A 16,838-nucleotide genomic window follows, 5' to 3' on the forward strand; every position below is an offset into this window, starting at 1 on the left:
GAAAATGGGGAAAAGTTGACGTCGTTTCAGCTTTAATTCGTCGGCTCTCTTCTATGTTTACATTAGTGTTCGGTTTCACGGCGCTCTTAACTCAGCAAAAGCTCTCTCGTGCTAAACAGTACAGTAAAAACGGGACAATCTGACCCGCCGCATAACAGGAGAGCGCGTTGAGGTTGGTACATTCTTCGACATGTCCGTCATTTTGGTGTTATTGCTGATACTGATGACATCACTGAGGCTGGCTGGGATGGCGTCGCGTGAGGTGCGCCGGGCGGTCGTTTTCGGGCGCCTAGCGCATCTTATAGTCGTGGGAGACGGCGGCGTCGCATAGCTGGCCTTTGAAGTCCAGCTCCAGCGCGAACTCCAGATCACGCTGCAGTTAAAGAACAGGAAATCAATCGGGAAGCAGATTTTTTGGATTTTTTTATTAACTCTCCTGTTACATTTGTTTCTTTGGCACACCTAAACATGTTAATTTTATCCCTTTTTGTCACGTTTGTGGGTCAAAATGCCCAGTTTTAACACGTAGTACATGTCGTGGCTTAACAAGTGTAATCAACCATACATATAATGATTGAAATGTTTTTTCACTTCATCTCTTTGGATAATGGGTCAGATTGACCCAGGGACACGATTGCTGCTCCTGAGAAACGAATGTAACGGGAGGTTTGAACGAAGGTGCATTTGTTTTTCTTACCTCGTTCTTGTCGTTGGGCCTGACGGCGATGCTGCCGAATATCTCCTCGCCTTTCTTCACGGTCAGGTAGTCCTCCAAATAGAAGACGGTCTGCTTCCAGTGCGTGCTCGCCGCGTCCGGCGCTGCGGGAGGAGCCAAACGGGAAGTTGACGCGGGTGAAAGCAATGGCTCCAGACAGGCAGTCAAGACGGCATCGCTCCAGATGCCGCCGCCGTCGTCCTCGGCCTCGGGCCCCGCCGACGGCGCAAACCAAACACAGAAGATCCTCTACGCGGCGTTATGCGACTTAAGTTTACATAATACCGTGGGCTTCCCGCATGCCATGTTGGCAAAAAAAAAAAACGGCACGATGACGAGTCCACAATATTAGTTACGTAAATATATACATAACATTAGGTACACCTGCTAATGAGATTAGGTATTGTGTGACGCATTCACAAAGGGCGGAAGAATGGACCCATTTTGCTTAGGAAGATTTATTATTTTTTTTCTTGAATTTTCCCAGGTTGCTGCTCTGGCTTCTCACCTCAGCTAAAATATATTTATTAATTATGACGCTATGGTAAAAAAAAAAGAAAGTTTATTTAAAATTATTTCCATAATTAAAAAAAAAAAAAAACACACAGTGGGTGAGTTTTAAAAAAAAAAGTGTATATATTCAATAAATAAAATTGTATTTATTTTATTGTACTGTATTTTTATTCATATAAAACATACTATTAGAATGCAATATTTGAAGTTGTAAATCTTCAAATCCATTGTGTGTCCGGCGGGCCTCACCGGTGGAGAAGCCCGTCTTCTTGTGACACTTGCTGAACTCGACGCTGAAGTAGGTGACCAGCGCGTGCACGTAGTCGTTGCGCCGGACCTGCAGGCAGAACGCCGACGTGAAGGTCAGGTCGTCCGGCTTCACCGTGTAGATGTCCACTTCCTGTGCGCGCGTGTGTAGGTGGCGGAGGAGCAACAAAAACAAGTACGCGTTTCTCGCATTTCTTTGCAGCATGTCAAGTTCACACTCCCACACACGCACACACACACATATATGTTTATCTGCCATGATTAACGTTCACTGTGTATGTGTGTGTCTGCGCGCCCACAGGTTGAATCACTCCAAAACGAGCGAGAGCTCACACTACACATGCTGTTCGTGTGGGTGGGTGTGTTGTTGTGTGTTTGTTGTCGGTGGATATGCCACATGATTCACGTCATGCGGAGACCGCCGTCACTATGGCTGTGAAATATGTACACAATAACGCTCACTTCTGGTTGTTGCCGTTTCGAGAAATATTGACAAATTGGCCATTGAGCAACAAAAATGGTTTTTTTGTAACCCAACTCTCAGAGGTGATCCAATGTTGTGGCCAGTGAGGCTGACGATGTGTTCGCGTGAGCACGTGTATTCCACAAAAGTGGTGAAAGCAAATTACATGATGAAATATCACAACCACATTTTGTCCGAATTATAAAACAATAAGTGAGTGAATCATTTGTTTTAACTTTGAATTTAAAAAAATCCATTAATTCACCATCAATTATTGTCGTAATTTACATGAACTATTTTAGTATCGAAATACTTTTTCAATGTATTTCTTTTTTTACATAAAACAATTACATTTAAAAGTTTTGTCTAGAATTCTTAAATTAAAAATATGTAATGTAAACGTGTATTTACTCAAAACTAAATGAAAAATATTTAAAATCCAATTTAGTTTGAATGTATTTAGATTGTTCAAAACTTTTAGTTGTAAATATATTTCAATGTGTATTTATATCAAATCATTCTCTTTTTTGCACCAAATCCTACTAAATGCATTATTGTTTTAAAATGAAAAATATTTACATTTACAAAAAAATCGTTTTTGAGCAAAAACATTTTTTGCATTACAATACATTTAAAAATTCGATTTCACACACACAAAAAAATCTTCCTCAAACCAAAACCTGCTGACTTTGCAATGTTCCTACATAATGACGTTGCTGTAGTTACATTATTGATAAATATGAAGACTTTAAATCGTTTCGAACATTTCAACACATTTGACCCCTTCCAGCCCCCCAAAAATCGTAGCCAAAATGTGCAGCTGACCTTTAGCAGAAAGGCGTTGGTGACCACCTGCTTGGGGTCCACCACGTCCACCAGAGGCTCCTTGATGGCCACGTTGCGAATGCAGCTCATGTCGAAGCCGTACACGTTCTCCCACCCTACACACACACACACACACACACACGCAGCCACACATATAGTAAGTTACTATTGCGTGTTAAAAAGCTACACAAATGGACTCACAGTGGATCTTGAAGTCCTTGTACTGCCTGTCTTCTATGGCCACCACATAGAGGGACGCTCGGTCAGGGAACATCAGGCCTCCCGGTTTCTGAGCGCAGGAAAAGCGTCAGCACCCACACGCCCTCAAAGGTCGTAGGTCACCACCAAGCACCACCCACTTCTCCTCCAGCGTACCGTACCAGCCACTTGTCCCTGGCGAAGATGACGGTGTTGAGCATGGACTCGTAGAAGAGGCAGTAGCCCATCCACTCGGAGATGATGATGTCCACCTCGTCCACGGGAAGCTCCACCTCCTCCGCCTTGCCCTGGAAGATGGTGATGACTGCAAGCGAACACACACACAGAGAATCTTTTTTTTTTTACCCTCCTCGGTGCAAGGATGACTCAAACATATGGCTTGGCGTTTGACAGTCATGATGTGAATATGCTCATTTCAGTGCTTTGTGCTTACCATTGTGCAGGTGATTGGACTTGATGATCTTCTCGGAATATTCCGATATGCTGGAACGTTCAATCTGCGGGCAGCAAAAGCGCAGTTCGTACGCGACGTCTCGGTCGACGCCGCCGACGAATCGATCGAGTCGGCGTACTCGTATAACTGCGTGGGCTTTTTTTTTTTTTCCTCACCCCGTAGACGTGTTTGGCGCCGGCGTTCGCTGCGAACATGGACAGGATGCCCGTCCCGCTCCCGACGTCCAGCACCACCTTGTCCTTGAACACGTGCTTGTTGTGGTACATGGCGTTACGGTACGTGAGCGTGCGCACCTCGTCCTTCAGCATCTCCTGGCGGGGGAGTGGAATCGGTTCATACCCACAAAGAAGAAGACGAACGGAGAATATGGGCCAACGGTCTCGGCGCCGGTGTCTTGAAATAGACAAGAGCGTATCGCAACTCCTGCGGGAGTCGCCCGATATCCCATTTTCTGCCGCGCGCTTTGTGCGAGAGCGAAAGCTCGACTAAATTTAGAATCTCTCGGGTGAAAAATGTCCCCAATTTGTTTCCACTCCGCCACCTTTCAGCAGGCAAAGTCATCCCTTAAATAGCTTTTGAAGAGACCGTAAAAGAGGTTCTTTTCGCCAGCACGCTGATGACGGTCGCTAATGCAAAAGTCATCTCTTTTGCCAAACTTATTGTCGTATGTTCAAGAAGCGAGACAACCCTCCCTTGGCTGGAATTGGACCCGAGCACTCCAACATGAGAAATGTGGATTCATATGCAGGATGCATATGACTGTATGTGAGCAGATGTGGTCACTTAGTGGGCAGAAGAGTCAAAGTAATAGTCTTCGTAGTTTTTTTTTTTTTTTTATTAAAATTGAATCACAATTATATGTTGTCGTTGTTTTACACAAAATATTTTAACATTTTAGAGGTATATAAATATTTTTCGTAATTTTATTTAAAACGTTAATAACAATTTTCATGGTCAAAGTCTTTTTTTAAATCGGAAAATAAAAGGATTTTTTTGTCTTTACTAAATCAATCATTTAACTGTTTTGGTAAAAACATTTAAAATAAAAAAAAAATAGCAGGAGTACTTCACTTAATTAAACTGAAATTATATCAGCTATTGTGGAGATGTGTTAAATAACAAGATAAGGAGATGAGAACCAGTCATGTCATTTTACTCTCCACCTACAAACTGTTTTCACATTAAACAGCCAACCACTCCCTTTGAAGCCAACAACTCCCTTTGACTCTTTCATTGCCTGCCCCCGCCTTGAAGATACGCGCCCCTGGTGAATATCTCGCTCTTGAAATGTAAAATATCGATTTTTTTAAATCCTGCTGAATGTATTAGTGCTCACACAAAGTAAAACATATGACCATAATGCGGAAATGTCAACGTTATACCTCATGGATGCCAAAGTGGGCGTAGGAGTCAAAGTAGTAGTCCTGCGACGTCATCTCCTCTGGGCTGAGGAATTTGGCGCCCTCGCCTCGAGCGGGACCGGCGGCCTGGAAGGCGGCGACGCGAGGCGTGCGGGAGGCGCGGGGCACGTGCTGGTGCTGGGGGGCGACAGGCACTGGTTTGGCCACACGGGATGGCTGGGTGGACTGGGAGAAGTGGGAGGTGACGGCATGGTGTCGCTGGGAAATACAAAAAACAAAACAAAAATTACAATTCCAAATTTAAAAACGTCAAATGCTAAAATAGATATTTGCAAAATATAAAATACACATAAATAACCAAATTTAAAATATATCCCTTGAATTTGGAAGCATTGTGTGAGTTTCTCGCAGAGGTGTTCCTAATATTTAGTCCGCTCCCGTTCAAATGAATGGGAGCAGCGAAATATTAGGACGCCCGCTCGTCCTGACGAGCCCAGCGCCTTGTTGGGAACAGGAGCACCTTCGATGTTGCAATATGATTGCATGAGACGCGGTGCCTAATAAAATGGACAACGTGATGTCAGCACCAGGGACAGCGAACTCGCAGCTTTCTTTTCCGCGAGGACGTGACATTTGTACCTGAAGTCCTACCCTTTATGCAACGGTGACTATCGCGGCATAAACTATCGTGGGCGTGAGATCACGCGTGGATCTCGTGCAGGACCCCCAAGCCGAGCCGAGGTCCTGTACTCACCTCGCAGCCGTCCGCCTCCGCCATCTTCCGCCGTAGCAGCAAACAACGCGACGAGTGAGCGAGTCCCATGAGAGCCGGCGAGACTTGCGCACGAGATTTGATCGACCCCACCACCGACTCGGTTGGATATGCGTGGAAATGTCACGCGCCTCCTTTTAATAATCATACAGAAAGGAAAAGGCAAAAAAAAAAAGTTGCACGGCAGGTGCATTAATACGTCTTCTCACTCAGTGCGCGTGCACGCCTGCAGGAGGTTCCGGGTTCGATCCCCTCCACCTTGTGCACGCGTGCATCTTAGAGTCCACGCGTGCATTCGCGTGCGTGACGGTCGAGGCTCCAACGAAGTTTTGCACGCACAAATTCTCTCTCTCTCTCTTTCTCTCTCTCTCTCTCTCTCTCTCTCTCACTTGCTGAGGGGGCGTTCAAGTCTGCGGGAAAAATGAACACCTAGCGGCCAATTTATTAGGTACACCTGCAATCCCAAAGACATTAAATTTAGATTAATAATATTGAAACGTGCGAAAACAAATCCCACTCAATTAATGCCATTATTTATTCCTAGTTAATTGTTTGTATATTTAAATGTAAATTATTTTTACAATGTTAGAAAATGCAATTGAATTTAGACAATGTCCAAAATCCTCCTCAATAAATGTCATTATTTTTTTATTTAAATTAGAATTAAACATATTTAAATACAATTATTTTTTTTATTTTAATGTACAAAATCCTATTAAAATGAATGCCATTATTTTGTCGTTGTCCTTTTTATTTGAATGTAACTTTTTTTTTTTTATTAAATTAGAAATCTAGACAAATTATTTGTTTCTCGGATTTAAATGCCAATTAAATTCACATTTCAAATGATATTTAAATGCATTTTTTAAAATATATATATTTTTTTTAAATCAAAATTTACAAAATGCTATTAAATGATCACCATGCAACAAAACAAAGCACACCCCGGAGACGTGCTGAATTGCGGTTGCAGTGAGGTATTGTAAGAAACATGGCCAATGCATTGCCGTTTATTAATATGGATACATATGTCATATGTCTGATATTTTATTACACCTTACATCCAGAAGTGCCCTCCACTCACACAGCAAGAAATAAAGTGCACCTTACTGCTTACTTAAAAACAGCATGTAGGTGCGTATCATTAGATTGTGCCAGTACGTGTACGACTTCTTCATTATTCTTCCTCGGTCGTGAGAAATAAAAGGCCAATGTTAAATTCAATTATATGAATAAGGTTTGCTGCAAATGTGCTGTATTGATTCCTTTGGCCGCGCATGCTGAGCCTAATGACTGTCAGAAGGGAAGCTGTGCAAAACAGAGCAATATTTCACCATCAATGTCCCTGAGTATTTTTCATCCTTTCATCGTTTGCTAGTCATTCATTACTTTCATTTTCTCCCACTTTTCGCCCACCCAGATGTCTCGCAGGCAGATGTCAAAACTTGGCTGCCGTATTGTGAATTTGAATGACATTTGTGTGTGTGTGTGTGTGTCTTTCTATTTTATTTTATTTTTCTCATACCAGTAGGCCTCAAGGCATGACAGCAGAATGAGCAAATAAATGAGCTGGCATCTCCCCACCCCCCACCCTCCCCACCACCAAGTATGCAAGTTTGAGGAACATAACCAGTGTAGGGAAAACCACTGCTGTGCAATGCTCAAGCTTGAAGTCTTTTCTTCCCTTTTATCGCTCTTGTATCGCGGCCCTCTTGGTGGGGAAATGCAAAAGGCTCCATCTGCGGTTTCCTTGTAACCGAGGCTGTGTTGTTCAGTGGAATTCAGTCTGTCAAGCAGCTTTGTTTCTTTCTCTCACCCCATGTTGACCCTTCCCACAAGTTCATAATGCGAGGCGTTCAGCGGCTGTCAGAAATATGTTATTACCCACATCAACAATATCTATATTTTTTAAATCCTACAGCGGAAGTATTAATATGAATACTCTTGTTTACTAAAAATACTCGTGTTTCATTCATAGTGGTGTTTCATTCTCTAAATACAGTCGGGTTAATTGATATGTACGGTAATGGCTGTTGAGGTGTAGGAAAAACGAGCTGCACTCGAAGGCATCGCGAGCCTCCATCGGACAGCCTGTCAGCAACAAGCCCGATTCCACTTGATTGCAGTGGTGCTTTCCATCGCTCACATTTGCTCATAATATCGACAGAAAAGGGATAGTTCCCCTCCTTTACGTTGGACCGGTGAGTACGTTGTCATATACGCCACGAAACGTCGTTTTGTTGCGCGAACAGTCGGGTTTTTTCCCCCCTTGAACTTTTCGTGCTGCACATCAGTGACGCAGGTGGTCAGGATGTTGTCGTTTGGGAGCTTCGCTAACGCCAACTGCGGAGGCGGAGGAAAAACATTCGCCTGTGATCAGTATGTCAACAAATTCGACGTGTTTTATTCCAATTTTGTATCCGTTGACACACGCGGTGCGTTTCAAGTACGGACTTTGTTGATATGATGCTGGGAAAATGGTGTGCTACGGCCTGCGTACAAGTTTACGTTAGTTATGCCAAGGTGCATTACGTCAATTTCGCATGTTACGTATTTATGTCTACGTAAGGTGCTATTTTACGCCAAAATACAGTCTGAATTACGTCGGCGTTTGTTAATTCATTATCTTAATAAGCGTTGACAAAATACTTCTGTACGTAATTTTGTTGTCGTACTTTTCCTGAGCGTCCTGAGCGTATAGTTTACGTCAAAGTGGTTGTGTACTTCATTTTATGAGTTTATTGTTCACAAGTACGTCATTTATTAAGTTAACGTTGATTTAATAGCTAATCAGTGTTCACAAAGTATATATAATTGCGTTAATTACGCAATTTTTATAGTTTACCTCACTGAACAAGTTTACGGCAATTTACTAGCGAATTTTTTTTTTAACTTTTTTTTTAATTTCAATCACAGTATTACAAAACCGTACATTATTTATCCATATCACAGCTGTAAATGGCATTTATCACAATGCTAATTTTTTTTTTTTTTTTTATGGCCTTTCAATTTTTCTTGATTAGCTAAATAGCGTTCACAAAGTACTCGAATAGAAGAAAAGAAACTTTATTTTTTTTTGGTCTTCTTGTATTCTTTCAGCAGCACTAAACTGGACGAAGGAGGAAGATGTCGTCCGCTTACAAAGATGGCGAGGAGGACTGGCTGACCGTGTGTCTCAAGTACCTGCTCTTTGTCTTCAACTCGCTCTTTTGGGTACGTCAGAAGAGATTCATTCGCCCGCGAAGATCCGCCGCGAATGAGGCTCATATTTAGAAATGCTTTAGTGCTCCCTGCAAAGTGCTGGGAGAGCCGTGTAGGAGTTTATGGACTTGGCGCGTAATGACTCATAAATTGCTTTAAGAGCTTGACAGGTTTTGGCAACTTTACATTCTCACGGTTACGTTAAAAGATTTTTTTTGCAAAGTTTAACGCACACTTTGAGTGAAGTTCAAGAAGCTTGAGGTCTCTGCAGGAATTTCCTCCAGAGGAACACATTTGGAAACCGCCCTTTTATTGTTCAGCAGGAAGTGGCCGTTACGCCCCGGCCCGGCCTGACGTCTCCATCGGTAATAACTGCACTTGACTTTCAGGTGGGTGGTGCCGCCGTCCTGGGCGTGGGCGTGTGGACGCTGGTGGAGAAGAGCGAGTTCTTGAGCCTGCTGGCGTCCAGCACGTTCGCCGTCGCCGCCTACATCCTCATCCTGGCCGGCGGCCTGGTGGTCGTCACGGGCTTCCTGGGCTGCTGCGCCGTCATCCGCGAGCAGAGGAGCTGTCTCTCCGCTGTGAGTGCGCAGGGTTATGAGAAGCCCTTTCGGCGCTGCAAGTAACATAGAAATGGGACTGATTCGTTGATGGTTCATCAGTTGGTTGTGTTGAGTAGTAAACTCCCTTTTCATCCAATGAATTACCTTTCACGATGAGGGAGCCACACAAGTTCAACACCAATTAATGAACTAATTAATTTGCCACAGAACTAAGGTTGTGTCTGCATTTACAGGACAGCAGATTTATGAATGATTCTTTTTAGGAATGGAGCATTCGAGAGCTAGTTTGCGTTTTTAAAAGTCCATTGTTGATTTGAAATGAATTTTCTTTTTCTGTCGCATGACATTCCTCAACAAATGTCCAGAAATTCAGTCAGTGAGTTGATTTTTACAGGGGTGTATTCGATGGCTAGGATAATAAAGAATAATAGTATAATCATATTTCACTAATTAAGCACCCATTCACACATCGGTGCCTCGGCAGCAAAAGTGTTAAGTTTGGCATTTTCTTTGCGGTGACCATGAATCTGCTCTTTACTAGGTGTCCAATGTACTGCCCGAGCCAGTCAAGTCAGCCTGTGACATTAAATCCTCTTTTCTTGGCATTTACGCTGTATGAAAACCATCATGTGAGCGATTGAGGCTGTCGTGTTTGCAACGGGAGCTGTTTTGTCCTCGCAGCTTATTCGGAGAAAGTGACAAATGGCGGCGGCGGCCTCATTATTTGAACCTTGGCGACTGCGGGACTATTTATAGGCTCCTGTCTCTCTACTGTGGATGGATGGATGCGGTAAAGAGGTGCTCGCGTCGAGTATGTTTCAGGCTTTTACAGCCGTGCGTTGCGTTCGATCACATCGACGTGCTATTTAAAGGCCGCCTTTTTACGCGTGTAGCATGTGCAGAAAGGACGGGAGGCAAAAGTGCGCGCGTGTGTGGGCGGGAAGCGCGGAAAGACTAGCGTGTGTAACCGATACACATACACAGCAGGCTGCGCAAGTCACGCCGCCATTTTCCATGCCGTCCACGCTGTACGAATACAAACTCCCCGCTTCCCCCGCAGTGGTTTACTTGACTCCATATTTTAGCATCCCCTTGTTTCCCACCGGAATGCTGCCCACGCTCTGATTTGAACGCGCGAAAGTATGAAAACGAGTGGGCGGTTTGTTCACTTGGCAGCTTGCATCACGACGCTCGGGATTTGGAAGTCTTTACTCGATGCAATTAAGGGTCATTAGCGCTTGTTTGCGTTCAGCGCCTCCGAGCTCGGATCACTTTTTGAATTTATGCTTTGTTTGCGCCGGGGCGATGTTTCGGATTTTTCAAGCAAATCGTGACGCATAATGGAGAGATTTTCCTCCCCGGGAGAAAATCGCATTCCGCCCCGCCTGTCAAAACATCTTCCCGGATGTGTCATCCCGCGCTGCGCCATTGACGAGAGACAGATGCCACGCGTCTGGCAGTCGCTGGAAGTTTTTTTTTATTGGAAGACGCTTCCCTATAGGGGACTAACCATGTGCATTTGTCACTCTTTCCCCCTTTTCACAGTATTTCTTCTGCCTCCTGTTGATCTTCCTCATTGAACTGGTGGCTGGAGTTCTGGCTTATGTCTATTACCAGAGGGTAACTTGCGAGTAATACAAGCTTTATTATCGGTGTCAAGGAAGACTGACATATTCTGATCTTCGTTTCCAGCTGAGCGAGGAGTTGAAGCAGCATCTCAAACAGACCATGACGGACAACTACGCCCAGCCGGGCAAGGAGGCCATCACCTTAGCGGTGGACAAACTGCAACAGGATGTATGTTTTATTTCGATCATTCGCGTCCGTAGTTTTTCTTGGAGCAGCCCAATGTCCATTAAATGGAAGCAAACAAATGTGACAAAAATGGTTTCATTTCATTATATTCGGTTTCATTACGTCATTGCTGTATGTCTTTACAAAGTACACTAACATAAAGTGCTTTTTTTTTTTTTCCCCTTCATTAAAAAACTCATTGCAAGCGTGGTTTTAGGAGACGGGAAAGAAGTAAATGCATTTTCTTTCATTTGAACGGGGAAAGTGTTTTGAAGCTAATTTCGAAACACGTGTTGACGCCGCCATTTTGTCCTCCCCAGTTCAAGTGCTGCGGCAGCGACAGCTACCAAGACTGGACGAGCAGCGCGTACATCGCGTCCAAGCGCGCCGACGGCCGGCTGGTGCCCGACAGCTGCTGTAAGTCGGTCACGCCCGACTGCGGCGTCCGGGACCACCCGTCCAACATCTACAAGGTGGAGGTGAGCGGGGGCCCCGAATCCGAGCCGAGATGGGGAGCGCCCGGCCCGTGACTCTTAATTCTTAATGGCCGGTCGCCGTCTGCAGGGGGGCTGCATCACCAAGCTGGAGCAGTTCCTGGCGGACCACCTGCTGGTCATCGGGGCCGTGGGCATCGGAGTGGCCTGTCTGCAGGTACGTGGAGGAAAACATTGAGCTCGGTATTCCGTTCTCGTAATGTCCATTTCAATGTAATACTGATGCTATTTCATCATAGTAAGAAAGGAATGAAACCTTAGCAAACTGGTAGTAAATCCATTTCGATCTTGCACGGCCGTTCCTTTTCGTTGATTTGTCACGTGATGTATTTTGGTCTCCACACGACCTCGTAATTACTTAAAAAGAAACCGGAGCCCGAGCAACAACTCGCATCGATTCTTTTTGCCAAAGACTGCTGTGCATTTTTGAAGAATGAATAATAGTGTAACGAGGTAAGTGTCAAGTGACTTCTTCTAGTTCGGAACGAAATGACTCTTCTCTTATCTTGTCTTATTGCCACACCAAATCTGTGATGTTGAACGTATACATCAAATATTCTTGTCTGCCTACACGCATTTGTCCTAATGTTGGTCCACACGCTTACGTTTAACACACAAATCGAGGTTTTTAACTCCCTAGTTGTCTTAATTCCTCGTAGATTTTGTACTTAGTTTGGCGTGACGCACTAACCCATGTGCGTGTGCGTGTGTGTGTGTGTGTGTATTTATTTGTGTGTAGCTGGCCGGGGCAATCTTGACTGCCTACTTTATCTATCTTCTCTATAAAGAAGAGGAGGAGGACTTGGCTACGTTGTGATTGTCGTTAGCGGCGCACTTCGGCTCCTTGCGTTGCTCTGCAGGTGCGAGCGCAGTGTAGCTGCGTGTGTGTCATGTGGTGCATGCGGCTGCCCGCCTCAAATGTTGCTTATCGCAGCGGCCGAACATCTTCTAATAGGTGGCGCGTGTCTTCCGTCCACGGACGCACCAGGGCGCGGTCCCGCTTTCAGCTTCTGCGCTTTTGTCACGTCTGGAGATTGCGACGAGTCAACGGAGCGCGTTCGTCGAGTCTGTCAGCCGCTTCAGTCAGTAACACGTCCCGCTCCGCTGCTGCTTCTTCTGTGGTCTTGTGTGAATTATTCTTTTGTGGATTTCATCTTCACCTATGATTCATCTGGTCTAATCCCAGCCGCATCCCCTTCGCTTCCGTGGCCGCTCGACCGCCGGCTTATTATCCCTGTCGACCGGCCGCATGCGTTTGTTCCCGGCTTGTCTTCCGCTTCAACCTCCGCACGAGAGCGGCGGCGACGGCGGCGTCCTCGTCATCTGCCGTTGACCCGACACTTCCTGTTTTCAGATCTGTGGGATGGTGCTCACCTGCTGCTTGTACAGGAGGATCAAGATGGAGCCTTACTGACGCGCCCCACGTCACCTGCGCTCCACATTCTGGCTTTTTTTTTCTTTTTCTTTTTTTGTGTTTGGTGAACAATGGAGGCTTCCTGGAGCATGTCTTGCCTTTAAGCTTCTTTATGAGACAAACTGAAGGGGCTATACTCACTTCACGCTTCAATGGCGGTAAAATGTTGTCTGCCGGCGTTTGTGCTCGTCAATTATGAATGTGTCTGAAATATACAAACAAAAAAATGGCGCAGACACGGTACACATTGCATAACGTGCCTGATAACATAACCAAAAAGTGAGCTTTGAGTGTAATGGCGCATGTATATATGGGAAGAAAGCAGAGTAGCCCTAGTACCTTGAATTCCGAGTATTTTCCTGCGACTGGCCACAATATTATGCGCGCTTCTGTATAAAAAGGAGCCAAAATATGAGCAACATCTCTTTTTATTTTTGCAGGAGAAAAATACAACCACATTGTCAATCAAAACTGATTATAATTGAATCCTGTTTGATGTACTGTATATGTTTTGTATGTTCGTGCAGGTTGACCTAATGAAGTGTCCAGTGAGTTTTTAATTTTAATTTAAATTTTATTTTTTTTTAAGGGGAACTTCCACTCCTTGACTGGTGCTAATGAAAGGAATTCACATGCTCCAAATATTCTCTGTACCATCCCACCAAATTAAAAACAAAACTGCAATCCAGTTGACAAGTGCTGTTCGAGCCGCTAGAGGGAGACAAAGCTCACATTTGCGATTGCGTACCACTGCACTACCTCTGCTTGGCCTCGAGCGTTGTGTCTTGTGTCATATTCGATTTCTGTTCAAGATGAGCTCCTTTTGTGAAGTCTGAGCTTGCCTTCTGTTTTATTATCATGTAATTATAATCCAAACTAAGGGCTCCCCGATAATTTCTCTCAACTTTGCCGCATTCAAACCACATTTAGGCCCTCGTAAAGCGCTTGTGTGGTTGTTGGGGTCCTGTTGTTACCGCTCGGCTATTCTAGTTTCCCCTCCCTTGGCTCCGGAGGTCCTGCGCCGTAGCGCGGATTGCGTCGTCACAGTCGCCCGTTTAAAGGACAAAAAAGTGCCTCGCAAGGGTCTTGAGTAACGGCCAACATTTTGTCCTCCTGGGAACGGCTTGCGAAGGTGTCGAAAAATGCTTTCAAACTTGACTTCGAGGATTTCCCCAGATGCATTTGTCCACAAAACATGAAACAAGCTCACGGATTTCAGTGTCAAGTCTGTTTGCCTTGTAAACATGTTGTCAATCACTTGGTTTTTCCTGTGTCTGTTCAACTATTGTCCGGCCATGTGCACCTGCGTCCAATAACCCGCCGCCTTCATCGTTATACGCGTGTGGGAACACTTTTGGGACGCGCACATCTGCGCGCGGGGGTCCGAGGTTTGTTTGGCCACGGTTGATTAGCCGTGCTTGAAGCCGCGCAACGTGATGTAAACACTTCACGGGGATTTTGAAGTGAGTAAGCCGTTACAGTGTCGGCTATTTGTCACGTGGAAGCGAGGAGGAGGGGGGGGGGGGGAAAGTTCCTGTTCTAGAAGGAGTTTTTCCCTCTTTAGAACATTAACTTGGGGGTGTTACGTGAACGTGTGTTGCTTGCTGTCATGTGTTGTCTCACCTCAAAGCAGACGGATTATAGACAATGGACTTTTTAATTGTTTGTGTGGAAATAGTCGGCTCTCCTGAGTGCTTGCCTATGCATCAAGTGTGAAATTAAACGGCAAAATAAATCTACAGTGAGTGAATCTATTTCTCCCTCCCCCGCCCCCCCCAAAAAAAAGTGTCCGATTCGACTTGCGCATGCCAGCGGGGTGCCCGAAGAAAGTGCTCATTACGAGTGGAAATAGTCTGAATTTCTTCAGTGTCTTGAGGAAAGAAGGCCTCATTAAGTGGCGCACTCGCGCTCAGAAGTGTCAAAAGTGAGGGTCGCCTGAGGGCCCCTCCGTGGAGGCGCAAGTTGCCGTTCGTCTTGGCTTCTCACCGAATCCACTTACATGTAACCAGTTTTTATGTCCGCCATTAAATCCCTGCCAAACTGCGCACATAATGTATAGCGTTTTAAGTTGAAACGGGACCAACGAGTGCCCGCTGGGGTCCCACGCAGTCGGGGACGTTGCGGTTCGCGAGGTATGCCGTGGGAGAGGGTCTGAAAGTCTGAATGTCTGAAAGTGTTTCAAGACAACCATGATGACGGGGGCACTGATTGATACCAAACAGATGACGCGGTGCTCAGAAGATGAAGCTGCGATGGTTGAGGGGGCAGCTAACGCGCGGGTACCCACGTCCCCGGCAAAACAATGACAAATGTCTTCTTATCAACACCGGGATCGGCTTTTGCCCGGCGGTAACGCCGCCTACGATCAACTTGGCTCTCGCCGAGACAAAGTGATGGATGTTGCGTTGCCTTTTATGTGGGGGCCGAGACGCGGAATGTCACGTGGAGAACGCCGAGCTTGGGGGTCGTTAGCCGTGAAATTTATGCAGGTATGGAAACGATATTTCCCTCTGTCTTGTGGTTGGGAGCTTGTCAACTTTTACGCACTGCGTACATTTGTTAAAGCGGCTCATAGGTGGGGGTCGCGGGGGAGGAATCAAAGAAAAGCGAGATGGCCCGAAAGGAAGTTCTTCTGCTCCGCAGCTGAGATTGACAGCATTGGGATGACCTTGCCCTCCAACTTGAAGCTGGTGCGACCATGTAGAACGAAAAACAGGAAAGGGCTGGTTTGGGTTCGATGCCGTAAATAAAAGGATGCGCCGACGAGGCGAAAATGAATCTGTCCACGACCTTTTTTTTTTCCTTCTGGATCAGCGCATTACAGCTATCCGTTTTTAACAAAACAAGCTTACTCAAATGTGTCCCGCCTTAACTGTTTTCACTGGTCGTCGTCTAAAAATACATCTCGACTTCAAATCTTGAGGCGGCACAACGCCACGCGGCTCCCGCAGAGTGAGGGAAGACCCACTTTAAATTGGTTAATAATATGTAAAAATCACAGACGACATGGGGACAAACCAATTTTATTGATCTGTGAAGAAATACAAAACTGAGCATATTCAGTGAGGGTATGGAAATTAATAGTTAATTGCAACAGACGCGATACTGGACATGCACGTCTTACTGAATGCTGTTTTTTTTCAGCCCCTTGATTGCCCCCCCCCCCCCATGAAACATGACTTTCTCTTCGGGGTCAACATCTGTCATTGTTCAAGATTCCAGCATTCCTTCCTTGAAGCGAAAGCTTTGATACGTCCCCGATCGCGGCGCCGTGTAAAACAAGCCCGTGGTCGCACGTCCTCAGGCGGCGACATCCCCGCATGAGAACGGGTTGTGTTTATATTTTGGTTGACACTTTTACAGCACCTTCATGGTGTTATCAAAGCGTATCTAAGAATTTATGAAGCTTTAATGTAGCTTTGTATATAATATAAACATAGTATTATGTGTCACGGCGCAGCGTGTGCGTGCACAAAGCGGCCTTTTCGGCATGGATGCGTGGCAGGGCCGTAAGGTGCGCAGCTGTGGGCGCTTTTCCACGCTGCTTCCATCTGGAGCCCCTTTTCCACACTGGCGATCGCTCAAAGTGTGTACGGATAATTCGGGATTCGTGCAGTAAACATGAGGTCTCGTTGAGTGCTGCGCGCCACATGCGCCTCGTAGTCGCCAGGTCAGATCGCGGGGGCGATGAATGTCGGGATTGGAAAACCTTGTTAGACTTGCATGTCCCTTTTTAAATGTTGCAAAATACACGACTCGAAAAAGAAAATAAGAGAACACAAC

General features: G+C 45.5%; 2 protein-coding genes across 4 annotated transcripts; one reads left to right on the plus strand and one right to left on the minus strand.

Annotated features, from left to right (window-relative positions):
* Nucleotides 1-10: 10 nt before the first annotated feature.
* prmt8b (protein arginine methyltransferase 8b) lies at nt 11-5,926 on the minus strand. Of its 2 annotated transcripts, none has more exons than XM_061762382.1 (10): nt 5,572-5,926; nt 4,839-5,075; nt 3,612-3,767; nt 3,436-3,499; nt 3,143-3,306; nt 2,985-3,072; nt 2,784-2,899; nt 1,478-1,628; nt 698-819; nt 11-373 (listed from the first exon to the last, which is right to left on the minus strand). In XM_061762382.1, the coding sequence occupies exons 1-10, from the start codon at nt 5,638-5,640 to the stop codon at nt 290-292; spliced, it is 1,251 nt and encodes a 416-aa protein (XP_061618366.1). In that variant the 5' UTR covers nt 5,641-5,926; the 3' UTR covers nt 11-289. The 2 variants fall into 2 exon arrangements, with proteins under 2 accessions (XP_061618366.1, XP_061618367.1); XM_061762383.1 differs by having other exon boundaries at nt 3,164-3,306; nt 5,572-5,925.
* A 1,712-nt stretch (nt 5,927-7,638) lies between these two features.
* On the plus strand, nt 7,639-14,794 carry tspan11 (tetraspanin 11). 2 transcript variants are annotated; one of them, XM_061761868.1, is made up of 9 exons: nt 7,639-7,790; nt 8,689-8,802; nt 9,180-9,371; nt 10,899-10,973; nt 11,046-11,150; nt 11,468-11,626; nt 11,712-11,798; nt 12,381-12,501; nt 12,996-14,794. In XM_061761868.1, the coding sequence occupies exons 2-8, from the start codon at nt 8,716-8,718 to the stop codon at nt 12,456-12,458; spliced, it is 783 nt and encodes a 260-aa protein (XP_061617852.1). In that variant the 5' UTR covers nt 7,639-7,790; nt 8,689-8,715; the 3' UTR covers nt 12,459-12,501; nt 12,996-14,794. The 2 variants fall into 2 exon arrangements, with proteins under 2 accessions (XP_061617852.1, XP_061617853.1); XM_061761869.1 differs by lacking the exon at nt 12,381-12,501.
* The last annotated feature ends 2,044 nt before the right edge of the window (nt 14,795-16,838 follow it).

The sequence above is a fragment of the Phyllopteryx taeniolatus genome, chromosome 22, assembly GCF_024500385.1.
Source record: "Phyllopteryx taeniolatus isolate TA_2022b chromosome 22, UOR_Ptae_1.2, whole genome shotgun sequence".
NCBI lineage: Eukaryota > Metazoa > Chordata > Actinopteri > Syngnathiformes > Syngnathidae > Phyllopteryx > Phyllopteryx taeniolatus.

Bases quoted from the DNA above. Each gene is read 5' to 3' on its own strand.
- prmt8b (XM_061762382.1), bottom strand. From the start codon at position 5,640: ATGGGACTCGCTCACTCGTCGCGTTGTTTGCTGCTACGGCGGAAGATG. The intron at 3,073-3,142 runs GTGGGTGGTGCT...TCCTGCGCTCAG, and splicing joins TACGGTACGCTGGAGGAGAA to AAACCGGGAGGCCTGATGTT. The intron at 374-697 runs GTAAGAAAAACA...CTTTAACTGCAG, and splicing joins GGCCCAACGACAAGAACGAG to CGTGATCTGGAGTTCGCGCT.
- tspan11 (XM_061761868.1), top strand. From the start codon at position 8,716: ATGTCGTCCGCTTACAAAGATGGCGAGGAGGACTGGCTGACCGTGTGT. The intron at 11,151-11,467 runs GTATGTTTTATT...TGTCCTCCCCAG, and splicing joins TGGACAAACTGCAACAGGAT to TTCAAGTGCTGCGGCAGCGA. The intron at 11,627-11,711 runs GTGAGCGGGGGC...CGCCGTCTGCAG, and splicing joins CCAACATCTACAAGGTGGAG to GGGGGCTGCATCACCAAGCT.